This window comes from Gobio gobio (genome assembly GCF_949357685.1).
Source record: "Gobio gobio genome assembly, chromosome: 14".
Classification (NCBI taxonomy): domain Eukaryota; kingdom Metazoa; phylum Chordata; class Actinopteri; order Cypriniformes; family Gobionidae; genus Gobio; species Gobio gobio.
Genome location: NC_137107.1, coordinates 45215497 through 45237589, shown reverse-complemented (window position 1 = coordinate 45237589; position 22093 = coordinate 45215497). Strand labels below are relative to the sequence as shown.

General features: G+C 37.7%; 1 protein-coding gene across 2 annotated transcripts in view; it reads right to left on the bottom strand.

Moving 5' to 3' along the window:
* The window catches only part of dym (dymeclin), a 115004-nt gene that overhangs the window by 8503 nt on the left and 84408 nt on the right, over window positions 1-22093 (bottom strand). Inside the window, exons 15-17 of one of the 2 annotated variants that reach the window (XM_079834073.1) lie at window positions 17752-17934; window positions 13949-14062; window positions 6656-7786 (exon numbers count right to left, since the gene is read on the bottom strand). In XM_079834073.1, the coding sequence (XP_079690199.1) occupies window positions 7781-7786; window positions 13949-14062; window positions 17752-17934 (303 nt within the window). In that variant the 3' untranslated portion in view covers window positions 6656-7780. Of the gene's footprint in view, window positions 1-6655; window positions 7787-13948; window positions 14063-17751; window positions 17935-22093 lie in introns of those variants that run through there. The other variant, XM_079834072.1, reaches the window with a different exon arrangement.

The window sequence follows — 22093 nt, the reverse complement described above, 5'->3', positions numbered from 1 at the left end:
CTTGAATTCCCATGCTAAACATGGACACAGTTTCAAAAGCTAAGGTGGACGTTTGATGGGAATAAAGGTCCCAACGTTGGAACCGCAGGCAGTGAGTAAGACTGCTTCAAATGTCTGTTTTTGCCTATGCCCATCAAGTAGCCCAAACATGATCACGTATTGATCAATGGAGCATGCGATGTATAGTGTGTGTACATTTGTTTAGCTGGCCACTATATGTGTATGTTTGTGTATTGTAAAAGCACTCCAAACAACAATACACAAAGAATGGGGAAATATGTTGAACTAAATAAGCGCGCTTCTTCATTCAAATGCGCTACTATTCCATGTCTTTCTATGTAAACACTAGCATGACGCGCAAAACCAGTCCGCTTACTACAAATCATGTCTACACAAACCACGCGTAAACACACACACACACACACACACACACACACACACACACACACACACACACACACACACACACACACACACACACACACACACACACACACACACACACACACACACACACACACACACACACACACACACACACACGCGCACACACACACACACACACACACACACACACGATATAATTTAAGTATAAATGTGTAAATAACACAAGCCGCTAAGCATATTATATAGTTAGTGTAACTTATACCACATAGTCGACGTCCTGCTCTAGTCGTTTTTGCTGCTGCTCCTGTTCAACTTCAGCCTCTGGGTCTGATTCCGGATCATAGATGTATGGCTGTATCTGATTAAAAGCCATTTTTTATGTTGAATAAAGTTTTTTCCCGCTTTTAGGGATGACGCAGCTTTCAGACGCACTCAACACAGTGGCGCGGCGCGCGCTCGACATTCTTTAGCTCCGCCCACACGATATGCCCCCAGCCGCACGGCTTTTTTCGGAAAGACTCGGAACAGCGCATCTTCCTTTTATAATTATAATAAAAATAAAGACTTTTCGGAGATATGCAGGATGCAATGCTACTCTATAGATACTCAAGATTGACATGAGACTGACTGAAACTGAGTGTTTCCCCTCCCCTTTAACATAAATTGTTCATACTAGGAATGCGCGATATATCGATCACCATATCGGTATCTGTCAATACATGTTCATTTTGAATATTATCATTATCGGCCTAATAAGAAAATTTAGCCAATATATAATAAAGCCGATAAATAATGTATTCAGATGCGTTTCAGATGCGCACTGATGTTTTGCATTGCTTGAAATATGATTGGAATCACTTCAAAAATACAGTTAAGTGCACAGTTAGGCAAAATGTTTGTAATCAGGCTCTCAAAAATTATATACATTTTTTTCATTTAGATTTATTGGCCAACACATCGGTTATCGGCTTTCAAATATAAAATAATTATCGGTATCGGCCAAAATTATCATAACGGTGCATCCCTTGTTCATAAAGCTTTATTTTTAGCTTTATTTGGTATATAGTAGTCATCTGTAAATATTTTTTATTTTCTCAGGAGTTTTTTAATTGATATATATACACACACACACACACACACACACACACACACACACACACACACACACACACACACACACACACACACACACACACACACACCGATTATTATGACCACTGACAGGTGAAGTGAATAACACTGATTATCTCTTCATCAAGGCTCCTGTTAGTGGGTGGGATATATTAGGCAGCAAGTGAACATTTTGTCCTCAAAGTTGATGTGTTAGAAGCAGGAAAAACGGGCAAGCGCAAGGATTTGAGCGAGTTTGACAAGGGCCAGATTGTGACGGCTAGACGACTGGGTCAGAGCATCTCCAAAACTGCAGCTCTTGTGGGGTGTTCCCGGTCTGCAGTGGTCAGTCTCTATCAGAAGTGCTCCAAGGAAGGAACAGTGGAGAACCGGTGACAGGGTCAAGGCTCATTGATGCACGTGTGGTCAAAAGTAATGCTGGTTCTCACAGAAAGGTGTCAGAATACACAGTGCAGTTTGTTGTGTATGGGGCGGTATAGCCGCAGATCAGTCAGGGTGCCCATGCTGACCCCTGTCCACCGCCGAAAACACCAACAGTGGCACGTGAGCATCAGAACTGGACCACGGAGCAATGGAAGAAGGTGGCCTGGTCTGATGAATCACATTTTCTTTTACATCACGTGGATGTCCGGGTGCGTGTGCATCGCTTACCTGGGGAACACATGGCACCAGATGCACTATGGGAAGAAGGCAAGCCGGCGGAGGCAGTGATGCTTTGGGCAATGTTCTGCTGGGAAACCTTGGGTCCTGCCATCCATGTGGATGTTACTTTGACACGTACCACCTACCTAAGCATTGTTGCAGACCATGTTCACACTTCATGGAAACGGTATTCCTTGCTGGCTGTGGCTCTTTCAGCAGATAATGCGCCGCCACAAAGCACAAATGGTTCAGGAATGGTTTGAGGAGCACAACAATGAGTTTGAGGTGTTGACTTAGCCTCCAAATTCCCCAGATCTCAATCCAATCGAGCATCTGTGGGATGTGCTGAACAAACAAGTCCGATCAATGGAGGCCCCACCTTGCATCTTACAGGACTTAAAGGATTTGCTGCTAACATCTTGGTACCAGATACCACAGCACACCTTCAGAGGTCTAGTGGAGTCCATGCCTCGATGGGTCAGGGCTGTTTTGGCAGCAAAAGTGGGACCAACACAATATTAGGAAGGTGGTCAATGTTATGCCTGATCGGTATACATACATATATATATATATATATACAGACTTTTTCGAGAAACTATTCACATGCGCAATGAAATGCTTTGCTTAAGCATTACAATTTCTAGATGTATATATACTATAACCCATGCATCCCTGCCATCTTACTATGAAGAAAACGAGAGCATGGATGTACATACATTAATAGAGATCTTTTTGTTCAAATTGTGACTTTCCTTAGGTAGTACCTTAAGCCCTAAAGTCCAATTTAGCGCATCCTCTGTAGAAACCATGACACGAAATGGGTTGATGGCACAATACGGGTGTGTGCATTGTCCTATTCGCCAAGGCCAAGGGTCTATAAAAAAACTGGTATAAAAAAGTATTAAATTTGACTTTCGTTGGGGCAGTACGTCATATTTAAAGGCCTTAGGTCCGCTTTAATGCATACTCTGTGGTGGACAAGAAACCACACCGCAAAATAGGCTGATGGCGCAACAGGTACCTCAGTGTGCACTGTCCTATATGCTAAGTTCAATGGATTCTCGTGCGCACACGAAAGTCTGTATATTTTTTAGTTTTGCAAGTAAGTTTTGTAATACGGTGCTGAGAATATTGTGAGAAGAAACCCGAAACGCTTATAACAAAAAAAAAAGGAAAAAATTGACAATTGGCACTCATGCATTCCCACAATGCACAGCAATAACGAGTGTACAACCGATGCACACTCAACCATAGATATCATAGCATCTATGTATATTTATCTACACGCTCAATGGCTAGAGAATACCTATAATGCACTGTGAGAGTCACGCATGGAATGAATTCTTCCATCTGAATAGAAAATGCCGCCCGCAGCTGAATCATACATCCATCCACTTTCCAAACCGCTGGTTTAATTAAGATTCATACATGTTAGTTACTGTGACAGAGTCTATGACAGAGTTACTGGAGCTGCCAGTTTGCCAAGTTTCAAATGATTATTAAACGGCAAGATCAAACTATGTAAAAGCGGCAGCCCTTCCAGTGCACTCTGTGTCTGAATTCACTCACTTGTTTTCATTCACTCCCTCTCAAGTGAACTATATTAGTGGAGTAATGTAGGGAATAGTTCATGTATAGGGGGCGATTTCGAACACAGACCCTAATTTATGGAAAAAAGTAAGAAGTTTGCTGACCTACGGTGCTGAGAATATTGTGAGAATGAACCCGAAACGCTTATAACCTGCATTTTTGCATGATGGAAAAAATGGACAATCACTAAAAAACACACTTCTTATTTTCATTAGATTCGCAATTTTCTATTAGAGAAAACTAAATAGGGGCAATAGTCAGGAAATGCACTTTAAAAAAAAAAAAATATATATATTTTTTCCATATTTTTCCAGACCTGGAAATTACTCGAAATTAAATTCCATATCTTTCCAAACTGCGTAGGAACCCTGTTCTCAAAGGTTTGGGGTCGGTAAAATCTTTTATATTTTTGAAAGAAGTCTCTTATGCTCACCACGGCTGAATTTATTTGAATAATAATCATAAATGTTTCTCAAACAGCAAATCCTCATATTAGAATGATTTCTGAAGGATCATGTGACACTGAAGACTGGAGTAATGATGCTGAAAATTCAGCTTTGATCACAGAAATAAATTACACTTTACTATTCACATAGAAAATAGTTTTTCTATTTTTTGATCAAATAAATGCAGCCGTGGTGCACATAAGAGACGTTTTGACTGGTCGTGTACATCTCAATCATTAGAGTGATGGTATTTAATCGGACAGCTGCCGGTTTGAACACAGCTCAGGAATCAAGCCGTGACTGGACAAGCAAACACAACCCAAGCAGCATGATCCAGCTCAACCAAACGCTTACAATATCCTGCATAAAGTATGCAGGAAACGCCTGGAGATGGGCCGCCCCGGCCAAAACCAGCAGCTGCGAGGTGGCGGGTCCATCAACAGCGATCTGACCCAACCCCGATCAACCCGAGCCGACCCAAGCCAGCGCTCAGGTGAGTCGCAGGCTAAATCGACAGCAGGTAAGCTGCCCATCGGCGTTAATAATGCATCAGCATCCTATCATATTCCCCAGCGCTCTCATTGTGAAAGACAGAGGCTGTATTGAAGCGCTTTCATATCTGACTCCACAGAAAGGGCTCAGAACTTGGCTGGACTCGCTGACTCCGGGTCTGCTGGCTCGGCTACACTGCGGCTCTATTCATGGCCGGTCAAAGTCTGTCTGTTCCTTTCAGACGCCATACAGCACATGGACCCGGTCTGTCACACATGGGAGGACATGAAGCGACTCGCGTGATGAGGGACTCGAGGTCAACGACTTCCAGAACGGCTGATTGCAGAACACAAGGGACGATTCGTTCATTCTTCATTGTTTTCAAACTCTATGGGTCAATGTGTCAAGAACATGTCAAGAACTTCCCTTTTGTCATATTTGTCCCTAAAACCAAAAGAAAGAATTGAGAAATGATATTTTTCCATGATGATTTTTTTTTATATTGCGACAATATTATATAAATATATAGTCAAAATCCACGTCTCATTATTGCAATGCTATTTTAAAAATTGTTTTAAATTATTAATGTATTTATATCAGGGAAATTAATTTTTTTATATTAGGGAAATATATTTTCTAGTGCTGTCAAATCGATTAATCGCATTCAAAATAAAAGTTTGTGTTTACATAATATGTGTGTGTACTGTGTATAATTATCATGCATATATAAATACACACTCATTCATGTATATATATTTAAGAAATTTACTGTAATTTATATATAATATATAAAATATACAAAATTATATGTTTTTAAAAACTCTTAGATATATACATGCATTTGTGTGTCCTTATATATACACATAATAATTATACACAGTACACGCACACATATATTATGTAAACACAAACTTCTATTTTGGATGTGATTAATCGATTTGACAGCACTAATATTTTCATATACATCATGGAAGTATTTGCTATAGTGCATTAATTTTATGCTTATTACAGTAATTTTATTTCATATTACTATATTGCTCTAATGAAAATCTAATAAAAAATTAAAAAATTAATTAAAAAGATAATACATTAAGAATATCACTTAAACTCTGTGCTTAATAGTAATGAAAGCAATAATAAAAACCGAAAACATCAACATAATATAATTCTATAAATAAATAAATAACATTATTATAAAAAAATGTATAAAATGTAACTTTTGTAAGCTATCTTTGAAATCACAATTCAGTAAAATTATTTCTGCTCGTTTCTCTTCGAATTACAGCACATTACAGAATTTAAATGTTTATTTATGTTTAAATGTCAAAGTCCTCATCATGACGACTCAAAATGAATCAAAACAATAATAAGGAAATAAACTGGGGCTGGGATTCATGTCAGAGTACATATGAGTCCCACTGAGGGCAGATGAAAACCCAGGGCTATTTAAACTCTCAGATGTTCTCTGAACTGAAGTCTTGCGTCAAACTGTTCTCTTCCCAGTTCTCAAACACACACACAGAGAGAGAGAGAGAGAGAGAGAGAGAGAGAGAGAGAGAGAGAGAGAGAGAGAGAGAGAGAGAGAGAGAGAGAGAGAGAGAGAGAGAGAGACATACACCCCCCCTGCGGGGCCCCAGTGTTTCCTGGGAAGAGAAGGGCCAGACAGTGCCCGGGCAGAATTGGCTCATGGTTGGCTGCGCTCCAAGGTCGCCAGTCGGCTTGGCCCTGGTTTGCAGCAGTCGGAGCCTCAGAGTAGAGACGGTTCACTAACACACACATGGATCGGTCTGCTCACACGCTCACACACACACACACACACACACACACACACACACACACACACACACACACACACACACACACACACACACACACACACACACACACACACACACACACACACACACACACACACACACACACACACACACACACACACACACACACACACACACACACACAGGGGAAATGGACGCAGATGATTTTATATAAGAATGGGGCCAATTCAAACATACATGCAGCATATTAAATGCACACAAACATTCCATTGAGAAAGAACTGAGAAACTTAGAGACATTAATATCTTGTGTCACTGATAATAATATATTAATAGACTGATAAGAATATATTGTGACAAGTGAGTTAACATTACATATCCATATTGGGGTCAAAATAAAGGCCTTAGTGACATCAGCCGAAAAAAGAAAGTAATTTCAGAGGTCATTTATTAGATTTGGATGAAATTATGGGGTGGGATTAGGATTTTTCTTTAAAATGGGGGTCAGTAAGACTTAAAAAAAAATAATAATAATAATACTTTTATTCAGCAAGGATGTTATAAATTGATCAAAAGTGACAGTAAAGACTTTTATAATGTTACAAACGATTTTCAAATAAATGCTGTTCTTTCTATTTTTTTCAAAGAATCCTGAAAATGTATCATTTTCCACAAAAATATGAAGCAGTACAACTGTTTTCAACATTGATAACAATCAGAAATGTTTCTCATCATATTAGAATGATTTCTAAAGGATCATGTGACTCCGAAGACTGGAGTAATGATGCTGAAAATTCAGCTTTGATCACAGGAATACATTACATTTTAACATTCATTCACATAGAAAACAGTTCTTTTAAATTATAATATCACACAATATTACTGGTATTATTATGATGTATTATAATTTAAACTTTTGATCAAATTAATGCAGCATTGGGGAGCAGAAGAGACTTAAAAGAAGAATGAATAAACAACTATAAATAAATTGGGTTAGAAGCACACACTGAGGACGTCAAAGTCAGTTCAGCTTTCAAATGCATTAGGAAACAGAAAAATCTGCAAAAACCTAATTGAGAAAGCAGTCGTTTTCATGACAAGTTAAGTGTCATATCTAAGCTTTTCAAAATGCCTCCAAAAGCCTTTATGAAAGCATGTGTGTGTGTGTGTTATGCTGATGACGCCCTCCCTCACAGGAGCCATGGAGTCTCTGTCTTATCACCACGCAACACACACACCAGCGCACTGGCCAAACAACAAATTCCTCCGCCTCTGTCACTCCGTCCACGTCACACACGGCTGTCGCTGCTCTTATTCAACACTAGAGAGAGAGAGGCAGAAAGAAAAAGGAAACAGAAAGAGGTAGAGCTCTCGGCAGACAGGCAGTCTGGCCCTTCACGCTTCCTTTGTGTGTGTGTTTGTGGTGGAATAAGGGCCGTCTGTACCAGGACCGAGGGTACGGAACATCCCTCAAGCACACAGTTGCTCTCTTGGGACTCTGATTCTGATAAGCGTTGCCCACTGCATGCTTGAATGTGTGTGTGTACGAGTCTGGATGTCTAGACGAGAATTTTTCATTCCCAGTCCTGGGGACGCCCAGGACACAAACACAACCCCCCCACACACACACAGATACATGGAGAACGTATGAACAGAAATGCACAAGCACACCAATAAACCACTAGGGAAAACCTAGTAGAAATTAGAGATGCAAGACTATGCCATTTTAAAATCACTATTCAGTGTGTTTCAAGGCTGCAGACTGCGATCAAATGCAAGCGAAACCATGCTAGTCGTTTGAGAATTCTGTCATAAACCACAGATATCAGATCAAACCGCGCTGACGTGGAAACCAGGAGAAACATTGTGCCATGAATGAAATACCATGAAATACCAAAAGTTTTAGAAGGCTTTTTAATCCAGAAATGACCAACATTCACCATGGATTTAACGTAGTAACGCTAACTGTAACCATGGTATTGTGGCAGAAATAGTCAGAAATAGTATATTAAAAAATATATATATTTTTGAACATTATTCATCTCAGGGTTCATACAACCTTTTGAGAGTAACATTTTTCAAGGGATTTCAAGTGTTTCACACTTTTTCTCCAGCGTTTCAAACCTCTAAACATTATCCAATTTTAATGTTATTTTTAATGTGATGATTTGTAAAACTGAAAGTTTTAAAAATGTAGGAAAACAAAAACTTTGTGGCAAACAAGCACTTTTATTTAAAAAACAAAACAAAACATGAAATTACCACTATGCCAAGTAGATGGCGGCATAGGAGAACTTATTGACTTTAACTATTCCCACTCCCTGGCTGTGTCCGAAATTGCGCCCTATAGCCTTAAATAGGACACATCGAATATCGCATTATTTAACAAGGATATTCCATATCGCATTTTTCATCAATATCGCACAGCCCTAGATGCCGTCAATGGTCTTGCTTTGTAAATAAACCCTTATTGTAACAAATGCTATAGTTAAACAATAACAAGAACTATGTTAGTTTTAAGGCTGAGTACAAGTTAGAAAGAGCTTTAAAATATGGACCTTCTCGAATTATTGACTAAACAATCCCCCATAACCACGGCCCAACAAAGTCCTGCCCCCTCTGGTGAGTACCGGCCATTAATTTTTTCCACTTCAAGCACAATTTCCCCAATAAAAATTAGGTTTTCGCACATTACTATTGTGATAAAAAGTAAATTTGATCTTCATACCGGTGCTTCACTGTTAAAGGGTAACTAAACCCTAAACCATCTTTTTTTAGTTAATGATCTGTAATACTGGGGCTTTATTAATGCTGTTCATTGATTCGAGTAAATGTTTTGACATTTGAGTATAAAGCGTTTTAATTCTATAAAATATGGTGTAAAACCGCCAAAGTGCTGCCCTCTTAAGGTTGAACGGTGGCTACTGCAATTGAATTTTCCTATTGGACGTTGTGGTACATCGTGACGTAGGATGGCACTTCCAACGGCTCACTATCCACGCCCCTGGCACGAGCTCACCACGCCCTCAGAAATGTTTCCCCAATCACATGATGAGAACGGCTTCACTCCAGTATGAACTGTCATGTTACATGAAGTGGAAACATTATGAATGAAACTGACTTGACACTTGCTTTAACATTGTAATGAAGAAAATGCGGTTAAATAATGCAGTTGTCAGTACACGTCAGGCTTTTCTTGCGATATTATTGCCGCCCGTCATGTGTGCAGATAAGTTTCATACAAGAGACGCGCTTTCAAACCCTGACACGCAAGTGGTTGCCGCGGTAACGCCGTAACACGCTGGCGTATATAGTCTAACTTATTAGAGGAAATCTGTTTATAATAGGCTATTAGGTCTGAACTTATTGGTCCTGCGCTGCTTATTGCTTCAGTTAATTTGAATGAAAATACATCGTATGTATTTCAGATATCTGATCCATTTTTAGTGGCATTCAGAGTAGGATCTGACTGTTCATTGATTAGGTCAGTTCTCTTGCGCTGCTGCTTTACTATCATCGTCTGCATCGGGAGTTAACGCAGTTTGAGCAGCGGCTCGCATTGATAAGGCTCTGGGTCTGTGTCTATAGACAATCCACCCTCCTCCACTTTCAGGTGAAGGTGGGGGAGAAATGACCGCTCTGTTGCAAAGCTGGCGTCACTCCAGTCATTCTCCATCTTTGCGGCTCGCGAGTCAGACAGCTGTCAATCAATCCGTCACTGCGGGTCTCAGGCACTCACGCCCTCCGCTCAGCTCCGCCCTCGGTTCGTCCCCTCTGTGTCCGCTGGGCTCTGCCCACTTTTCCAGCATTTTTCAAAAATTGCCAGTGGGTGGAGTTAAGCTCTGAGCTGGGGTTTAGTTACCCTTTAAATCTCCAATAAACAAACATGTACTATTATTAGTAACTGAACTTATTCATGCGCAACTATAGTAATTGTATGATTAAAGGGTTAGTTCACACAAAAATGAAATTTCTTCCATTAATGACTCGCCTCAATGTTGTTCCACACCCGTAAGACCTCCGTTCATCCTCGGAACACAGTTTAAGATATTTTAGATTTAGTCCGAGGGCTTTCAGTCCTTTGAATGTAAGTGTATGCACACTTTGCTGTCAACGCCCAGAAAGGTAGTGAAAACATCATCAAAGTAGTCCATATGTGACATCATTTGGTTAGTTAGACTCTTTTGATAACACGTCACAGCGTCTTACGTCAGCAGCGTCACTGTGGCATCGTGAACGCGGATTCAAACAAAACCGGAAGAGAAGACAATGCTTAATAAAGTCTTAGTTTTTGTTATTTTTTGACCAAAATGTATTGTCGACGCTTCAAAAGAGTCTAACTTACCAAATGATGTCACATATGGACTACTTTGATGATGTTTTCATTACCTTTCTGGACGTGGACAGCAAAGTGTGCATACACTTACATTCAAAGGACTGAAAGCCCTCGGACTAAATCTAAAATATCTTAAACTGTGTTCCGAGGATGAACGGAGGTCTTACGGGTGTGGAACAACATTGGGGAGAGTCATTAATGGAAGAAATTTCATTTTTGGGTGAACAAACCCTTTAAATTAACTTTAAGATAAATTTTCCCCCATCTGTAGAACTCAGTGGCACCAGTGCAACTGCTCTCAAATGTTAGTCTGGAGCCCTGTGTTGCATAAATAAACTTGCTCAATATGTATGTATATATGTACATATACACATACTAATAGCCACATATGTATGTACATAAAACACACACACACACACATGCATATATTTAAGCTACAAATATGTGTGCAAATAAATATACATTTGTACATACATATTTATACATATAGGGCTATATATATATATATATATATATATATATATATATATATATATATATATATATATATATATATATATATATATATATATATATATATATATATATATATATATATATATATATATATATATATATATATATATATATATATATATATATATAAAGTTCTGAATAATTAGGCTGGTCTTGGATTCACACGACCACAATCAGACATTTTTTGGGGTGATATTACACACATTCCTGTGTTTAATAACAGATTAAAACAAGAACTACACAGATCTGGAAACATGTTTTTAAAAGTTGGATTATTCGTTGCGTTGTCTTCAAAAAAGGCCAAAGCCACCCATCTGAATGTGTTTGAATAGGGGGTGAACTCAAAGATGCGATGTTTCTCATCAGGTTTTATTGTGCAAACTGCTGCTTAATATCAAAAGTTAAAAAAAAATCTAGACAACCTCACTAAATCGTTAAAAGACAACAAATCTGGTCTGTCTGGTTTACAATGCAGCTTATTACAAGTTGCACGATGCATACGGTCACATTGAGGCCACAAACTTCTCAAACAAAACTCTTAAATACTGTTCAAAGATTCAGTTACAAGAACGTCTTCCTCGTAATGGTGTTCACACTGAGAACGATTTGCAATGATCAGACAATATACATCAGCCCATCCATGAAGGTCTGAGGGTGTTTCTCAGAAGCAGCAGGACGCTGAGCGGTTTCTATCGCCCCTTGTTCTCATTCGCCTGGCCATTAACATGATGGATGTTGTCTGTGATATCTGAAACACTGAACATGTGATAGAACACGCAATTAAACGGCGGACGGACGGCACATACCAGCCACTTTTTCACTGATTTAGGGGGATCAGAGGGGATTGTGGGTAAGGATAGGAAGGTAACGAGACACGTGGTGGAGATTTATTCCAGTCTTTTAGCCCGTATATCAGAGACAGATATGTGTGATTTCCTGTTCTTCTGGAGATGTCATTACCCGTGTGTGTTATAAAGCGTAATGAATGGCCCCGGAGGAGTCGTTTGTGATAATGAAGATGAGGCCTGACCCGCTCTCAAACATGATTGCTCGTGTGTTCAGACACCCGCTGCTCGCTCTCAGATAAAGCACAGCTTCATTTACCAACACGCACGGCACAAAATTACCAGTCGCCAAAGAGAAAACAAAAAGTTTGCTAAAGAAATTCAGCTAGAGTTATAAATATACACATTTTTTTCATGTTTTTAAAAGGAGTCTCCTCTTCTACTCATCAAGCCTTCATTTATTTGATCAAAATTACAGAAAAAACATGGATATTGTGAAATATTATTACAATTTAAAATAATGGTTTTCTATTTTAATATACTTCAAAATGTAATTTATTCCTATGATTAAAGCTGAATTTCCCACATCATTATTCCAGTCTTCAGTGTCACATGATCCTTCAGAAATCATTCTGATATGAGGATTTGATAATTAGTTATTATCAGTGTTGGAAACAGTTGTGCTGCTTATTATTTTTTTTGGAACATGTGATAATTTTTTCAGGATTCTTTGATGGATAAAAAGTAAAAAAACTGCATTTATTTAAAATACAAATCTTTTGTAACAATATAGCCTAGAAATCTAGACGCACCCTAGCGGCTGCAAATGTAATTTGAAGCCAGGGTTGTCTAGCAACTCTCCGTTGGCTTGCGAGCCTGAAAAACCAAACTCTAGTCAGGCCAATCACATCGTGTATAGAGTCGGGGGGCGGGCTTAATATATTAAGAGCCCTGCCAATGGTTGATTGAGCCCTGCCAATGGTGTGTTCCCAGACCCAACAGCTTGATGTGGGTCTGACTTGTCAGGCTAGTAACAATATACACTCCCGTTCAAAATTTGGGGTCAGTATTTTTTTTCTTCTTCTTTTTGAAAGAAATTAATACTTTTATTCAGCAAAGCTGTTAAATTGATACATAAAAAATTATAATATGCATTCATTTATATTGTAAGAAAAGATTTCTATTTTTAATAAATGCTGTTCTTTTTATACTTTTATTCATCAATGAATGATTAAATTAATTCAGGTTCCAAAAAAATATGAAGCATTTTTCCAACATTGATAATAAATCCTCATATCAGAATGATTTCTGAAGGATCATGTGACGCTGAAGACTGGAGTAATGATGCTGAAAATACAGCTCTGATCACAGGAATACATTATGTTTTAAAGTATATTAAAATAGAAAACCATTTTTTAAAATTGTAATAATATTTCACAATATTATTATTGTTTCTGTATTTTTTATCAAATAAATGCAAACTTGATGAGTAGAAGAGACTTTAAAAAAATATAAAATTGTAATGTTTCCAAACTTTTGACCAGTACTGTATATACAGTATACTTTGGTTTACAGTATTTCATTGAAAGAATAAATACATATTTTTTTCAAAGAAATAAAAAACTTTCCCTAAAAAATTATATATACAAACATAGTTTGTACATATATACACATAAACATACTTAATTATTAGAATTTAATTGAAAAAAATCTATTTAAATAAAAAATAAATAAAAGGACACCTCTTGCTAAATTCTGCTACTACTGTTTGAAGTGTTTTTGTATTTTTCAATAAAATACTGCAAAACAAATGGCTGTGCATCATTAGAAATGTCTGTGTGCTTACCTTCAGACGGTCTTTAGGGAGGGCCACAGCACCTTTCTTTATGACCTCTTGAACCCTCTCCACTGATAGGTCACTTCCTGCCTGCTCCAGTCGATGGCTGAAGAATCCAATCACCTGTGACACACACACACACACACACACACACACACACACACACACACACACACACGGTCAGTAGCTATTGGGTTTCCATCCCAAGTTGCAAATTTAACTTGCGCACAAAATTGGAATATCGTAAAAAACATTTGAAATAAAGCAGAGTTTCCATCACGTGTTCAAGAGAACAAAAATGGTCACTTCCTGGGAAATTGGTGCAAAATATCTGTAATAAAACTGAAATTATCTGTAATCGGGGAAGCCACTGTGGCTCTTTTTACATACATCATAAATTACTTGAAAGATGGGTCAGATGGGACCAGCTCCTCAGAATCACAACCTGTAAGTATGATTCATTATTGATGTATATATTTTCTACCGGGTGTTCAAAATACACAGTTTTGTGTTTTATATTGTGTACGTTTTCGCTAACTCACGTTATTACTGTTGTACTGAAATACTTCTGCTAAACAGCATGTGGGCTGCAGTGTTACCTAAAACCATCTATTAATGCAGATTGTCTGTCATTCTTTGAGTAAAGATAAAGAATGGAGCAAGATTATTGCTGCATTATCAAATAGTTTCTAATGAACATAGACTGGATCCATTTAACATTCAGCAGGCCAACATAAATATATAAATACAACAGAACAAGATGCATATGAAATAAACAGTGCTTTTTAAGTAGGTTTAAATGTTGAGGTACAGAAATAAAGTAAACAAATGTTAAATAACACTGCACATTCTTCACTGTATAAAGTAAATACATATATTATTATTACATTGAGAGGTAGCTAAATTCTACTGTACAACATTAATATATTTCTGTCACAATTACTTTGTTAAACTGAACTTTTATTTTGACGGGTTGCCGTGAAGTTTCTGTGCGTGTGTTTATGATATGACGATAGATTATGTCGAATGAAACGGTAAAATGCTCATGAAGTGACGGGAGATGCATTCATGTCCTCATATATTGAAGCGGCAGAGGCTGAAAAACATTGCAAGTTTGAGTGTGTGTGTGTGTGCGTGTGTGTGTGAGGTAAATGAAACCACGCATCTGCACCATTCATTCACACAGAGAAATGTACTGACCTACCTTTTTATTTATTCATCAAAACTTTAACAAATTCAATGACATTCCATTATGCAGTAAATTCGGTTTTATGACTGGATTCTGTCTGCGTTTTCAGCATCACGGAAATGAATCCTTATGAAAGTTATTTAGTCAAGAGTGGTGATCGATTTTTTTGTTTGTTGGTCTTTTGTTGTTTGATTAATATTAGAAACGCAGACAGCAGCGCAGCAGGAATATTACATTATAAGCGTGGATTATGCAGCAGACATTATACAGCTCAGTGCCTTCACGCAGTTCATTAATAAGCCATCGGTTTGTTATATATCGGCCTTTTTCAAGCTATAGCCGATATGCCGATGGTTGTAAATTGATAAAAAAACAAAAAAAAACTATAGAAAATCGGCCGATAATATAAATATATGCCTCGTTCTATTTATAACATACTTAATGCACTCACGCTACTTCTGACATAAAGGCCAAATTATTTTAACGGTTGCTTTCAGCTTCTAGCTTCTGTTACAGCGCGACACGACAATGGTCATTTGTACACAAAACTAAACTTGCACACAGAACTAATTAAAAATACAAAATTACTTATGTTGGGATGACAACTGATGCCAATGACACCAGCGTAATATACTAGCTTTTGAAAGACTCACTTTTCATTTCTGAATTTTGGAAATTTCACATCTTATTTTTATTATGCAGTACGCAGTGTACTAGTACATTCATTTAGGTTTGGATGAAAGCAGTTTTATTCTGTGTGGTGTGTGTGTTTAAGGCTGGAGGGAGTCATGCAGCATTAATGCACCAGTGTGAGTGTGTTTTAAAGAGGGAATTAACTTCCTGACGTCTGTAGATTACCCAGAAACCCCCTGGGCTTCTAATGCACAATATAAATGCAGTAGGTGTAGTGTAAATCTCTCTTCACCTATATGAATGTTTGCAATGAGGATTTTGTTTTGAATTTGAACCATGTGCTCGAGTATCATCTTTAGAGAGTGATATGGACAGCCACATGAACAACATATTGAAACAAAAGCAAAAGCTCTGTTCCAAAGTCTAGTGAGCTGCCTACCTAGGCAACATATTTAGGCATCATAGGCACAGTACTTTTTTTTAGCGTATCTAGTTTTGACCAAGCTTAATGCATGCACTGCAAGTATCCAGATGACACAATCCCAGCATGCAATGCGACAATTATATTTAATTCATATTTTATGCAAAGTACGGATACAAAATATTTCAGTCTTATTAAAATATAACTTTAACAGCAAATAATTGTGTGTACTACTATATGTTCATTGAACTTTTAATTTTACTTTAAATTGTATATATAATATAATATTTAAAGAAAAATCTAAATATCTTTGCAACATGTCAATGTCAAACTCTACTGGAATCAACAGCATTTATGTGAATTGCTGCTCATGAAGTGTGTTTCAAATCAGTCACTTATGGGGTTCAGTTTCAGTTAGGATGCTCCCTTAGAAGTAAGGTTGGGTACCGAAACCCGGTGGCAATATGGTACCTATATAACCGTTATGTACCGGACCGAATCTGAATGCAGATTTCGGTTCCTCATTTCGGTGCCACTTAAATTAAAAAATGCCTTCGCTTTTTGGCTCACACCGAGCCAGAGACAGACACACTCAGCGCTCGTCACAAATCACAACAATTCAGTGTTTTCAACCACATAATGTTTATTTTAGGTTTCAGACATTTAAATGCCCATAAGTACTAGCAAAAAACCCACACTGATGTCTATGGAAGCGTCAAAACAATCCTTTCAGACAGTTTTAACTTGACTACGTGTTTTACTATAGTTTACTCTATTTTTCTCCCAGTTCTCTGGTCACTTACTTTCATGTATTTTGTGAGACGTGAATGAATTTACGTGATCCGACAGATCCGATTCTCTGAGGCGCAAACTAACGTGCATTATAGATCAACTATATCAGAATATCAGATAGTTCATGACATAGTTAGCAAGTTTGTGAATATTTTGAATAAAAAAGAAAAAACTAAATAAACCCGACACAGCTGAGCTATCATACAGCGTTATTGTGGCAGCTGTGTGTCATGTGAGAAGCATGACGCGTCGCCTTGGAAACAATAAGGCAATGCGTTCTAAAATATTTAGCCAGAGAATATGGTCATATTTGTGCAGAACAAAGCTGAAGCTTGAAGCTGGTTTGTAGCAGACCAAGAATACAGACTACTGCTGTTTTTACTGCAACTGTTATTTAGAGTTAAATTAGGCCTGTTGTAGTTGGGTCGGGTGGGTTTAGTTTTACTGTGAATTTGTTAAGTAAATTGTGTTTTGTATTTATTATATTTATATATTTAAGTATACTTTAAACTTGTAATAAATAGTTCAATTTAAATAATATTTTTTTTTTTATAAAAAGCCATTCTTTAATCTCATCCACCTCGTTTTGTGGCTATTATTATTATTATTAAAGTATCGGTTCAGGCACCGGTACCGTTTTAAATGTATCGGTTTGGCACTGGTATCGGAAAAAACCCAAACGATACCCAACCCTACTTAGAAGGTAGCTGTCTATGTGTACACTAGATCGCTCACTATGGTTTGGCACAGAGCTGGAACACACAGTCAGTGTCTCACCGTGTCAAGGTTCTGCATGATATCCTGGAACGAAGGATGCGATCGGAACTGTTCGAAGAGTTCCCGCTTATAGAGCAGCGCGTACAGCAGGTTTGGGTTGTAATGGAGGGAATTACTCAAACATGAGTTTATAATCTCCAACATCATTCTGATCACCTCCTCGATGACGTTCAGATCCTGAGCCTGAGGGGGAAAAGAGAAAATGCAGTAATCTTACAAGTAATGTTCTATTCGTCAAAGAATCCCGAACAAAATGTATCAGTTTGCGCAAAAATATGAAGCAACATTAATCAGAAATGTTTCTTGAGCATCAAATCCTCATATCAGAATGATTTCTGAAGGATCATGTGACACTGAAGACTGGAGTAATGATGCTGAAAATGTACTATATATTCAAACAGAAAAGAGTGATTTTAAATTGTAATAATATTTCACAGTATTACTGTTTTTACTGTATTTTTGTTCAAATAAATGCAAGAAACGTATTTCAAAAGCATTAATAAATCTCGCCAACCATAAACTTTTGAACGGTTTGATCAATAACAGCGATGCAATCAACACTAATGGTCTCCTAATCTGTGCATCCCTGGTTCAAACACACCTCTGATGGTCTAGGAAGGCGGCCAACAGTGCAGAGAGCAGCACACCGTGTGTGTGGGTTAAATGGGTTAACATCTCCCTGAGCTCTGCTGCAGTCTGGACACTTTTTCTGGGTCAGACACACACACACACACACACACACACACGCATCTTCTCTCTCTTTCTGCCTCTTCATCTCTTTGCAGCTGAATCATATATATTTCATGGATCACAATTAAGCGTGTTTGATGCCAAGGCTGGATGGATGTATAGTGTGCGTGTGTGTGTGTGTGTGTGAGACACATTAACATCAGCAGTTTGTTCAGTGGAAACCTAGAAATCCCCACAGACATACCAGGCATCCAGGCCTTAACCTTAATTGTGACTATAATAAAGCATTATATATTGTATAAATAATTATAAGAGTTATAACACTAAAGCGAGTGTATTTCATTATAAAATGCACAACATAACATGCCATTATATGTTTAAACATTTGAGCATGAACTGGTATTATGTTTTATAACTGTAGTAGCTGTTGTTTATGAGAATATCTTCACATTAAGTGATGCCAAAATATTCTTCTCTGCATTTGACATTCAAACTCGTTAAAAATGTACCAAAAAAAGTCTCTGCAGAGCCTTCAGTCTCTGACCTTTGACCTTCTCATTTCCTTTTCTCCCACTGTCCTTCCCTACACAGAGTCTCAGCCTGCAGCCATCTCGGCCTCTTCTTTATTCATCTATTGCTTTTTCTCAAGACTGATGTCAGTTTCTGAGCCACAAATCTCTCTGGACAAAAGCAAGTCAATGGAACAGAATGTGCAATCCGGTTTCCATAGGAACACACACACACACACACACACACACACACACACACACACACACACACACACACACACACACACACACACACACACACACACACACACACACACACACACACACACACACACACACACACACACACACACACACACACACACACACACACACAAACACACACAAACACACACAAACACAAACACACACAAACACAAACACACACACATCAAACGCTCTTTGTGTGGAAGCTAACAGAAGTGATTTTAGGAGATGACAGTTCGGGAAAGCTCAGTGCGTGTAGAGAAACACAAAAGCCGGGAATGTACAAAAACACACATTTTAATGGAATTAACTTCAATGACTGTTACGACAAACCACCGCAGCCTCGTTTAAAACACTGCAAACATAATTCAACTCCTGGAGGAGAAAGAGAGAGAGAGAGAGAAAAAGAAAGAAAGACTATTTCCCTACTATAGTATGCGAAAAACAAGTACGTCAACAGAGTAGTATGTCAGAATACACAGTATTTGAAAAACAGTAGGTGAAAAGTCCCGGGTGACCAACTACTGAGATTCTGAAGTGAGCATTGGCTGAACACTTTACTATCCCATGAGGCCACGGGACAGGATTTGTGACAATCAAGCAACACAACTGACGCTGGTAGGTCACATGACAGTAACATGGCGAATGTAGTTTAGGGCCTATGAAATCCGACTCCATTTTAATTGTTAAATAAAATTTTAGTAATCAAAAAGCATGTCTAATTAATTGAAATCATGAAACTTATACAATTAAAAAACAATTTATTAAAAGTTTAACAAAAAATATGGCCCTATGAAATACATTTAAAACATTTTTTTTTTTTTACCAAATTCTGTTTTCTGTTTTAAGTTTTCTAGATTCCATTTGAATTGTTTAATTAACTTTTAATAATCAAAAAGCATGTTTAATTAATTGGAATCATTAAAAAAAAAAAATTATTAATGTAAAAATAAAATTTCATTTTTTCAAATTATTCATTTTTTTATTTCTGAAATTCTGTGAAATTTCTGGCAATCAAATGAAGGCATAACACATTAAATTCATTTATCTTTTAATCAGATTAAATTAAACTATTTTAGTAGTTTTAGTATAATTTTATAAATTATTTAAAATAAAAGTTTTAATAATAATTTATTATTATTAGTATTATTATTACATTGAGACGTAGCCAAAATCTAAGCAAAAATATTTCTGTCACAATTTCAAGTTAAACCAAACTTTTATTTTGACGGGTTGCCGTGAAGAGCTTTGAGTTTCTGTGTGTTCATGACATGACGATAGTTTTTCTCAAATGAAACCGTAAAATGCTGATGAAGTGACTCTCAGAGCGGCTCTGGAGATGAAGTTCATTCAATGCGATTTGATTTAAGTGTACTGACCTGCTTTTTGTTTATTCCTCAAAAATTGTACAAATAATACGTTATACATTCAATTTTGCGATTCTGTCTGCGCTTTCCACATCGCTGAAATCATAGCGCCCTATGTAGTACATCTGAATTTCATTCATACTACCCATATTCAACGTATTTTTTTAACGGTCACAAACTAAGTTCAAATTCAAATGTAGTTCCCACTCAGACAGTGCGTGATTTCGGACGCAGCGTGTGGTTTCACTAGAAGCAAGAAAAGATGTCCCACGTTAAACACTAGCACTCAGAGCGTCGGAGACATACGTGTGTAAAGCGCTCAGTCCTGCTGACCTCATAATGAATCACTCTCACAGTGGCACCGGTGCCAGAAGAACGAGGGCTTTACTGGAAAGACACCAGGTTTTGGCAAGGCCTTGCAAACCTGCTTTGTGATTACTGCCATTTCTGTTCTGCTTGAGACTCACGCAAATAAATTCCTCTGGAAACGCACACACAAACACACGTGCACATGAGTAAGCCGCCTTCAGTGTCCCAGCACGGTACCATCTGTTAACACCTGAACCGTGGGGACAGAAAAAACAGCATACTTGATGTCAGGGCACATATAAAGGCAACATCTGACGCCAACGCATGACCCTGAAAAGATGCAAACCCATGCAAACTCTGACCCCAATGTTGTTGCATTAAAGCTGTCATTTAGGTGCCTCTAGTGGCAGCAAACAGAACTGCAAAAATAATGACTAACTTCAAACAGGTTTTCGTGATAAACTTACATTAAAGGGATAGTTCACCCAAAAACTACATTTTTATGTTTATCTGCTCACCCCGAGGGCATCCAAGATGTCTTTGTTTCTTCAGTAGAACACAAATGAAGATTTTGAACTCAACCATTGCAGTGTGATAGTCATATAATGCATGTCAATGGGATATTTTAGAGCATGAGAGCAATGAGAGTAAAAACAGAGACATACGAATCCTTATTAAACCATGCGGCTCGTGGCGACACATTGATGTCTTAAGACACGTAACGATCGGTTAATGTTATTTTTTTCACCTCTTATCATACGAATGTTAATTAGTTTTCCCAGCGCCATAACTTCCGGCGAATAAGGTCAAAATACTGACGCGATCAAAGATATATAAACGTAGATGCGGAATCTATATATATATGTATATATCTATGATCGCGCCGGTATTTTGCATGTATTTTGACCTTTAAGTATGGTTCGCGTGCAATATTTCTGACCCTAAAATTAGGGATGTGTTGAAGTTCCCCAACAAAAACAGCATAATTAAAACACATAAATTAAAAAATACTATAGACATTTTGAGAGACTTCAAACTTAACCCTATTCAGACAGCCGAATATTTAATATTAAAGATTTTAACAAAATCTAATTCTATGCTTTCATTATTTCTTATTTCGCTCCCTGTGCTAGCCTGTAATATTTTAGACAATGTTTGAACTTTTGGATTCCTAGCACTTCTTGTGTTAAGATGAATCACTTGTTGCATTCCTCACTTTGG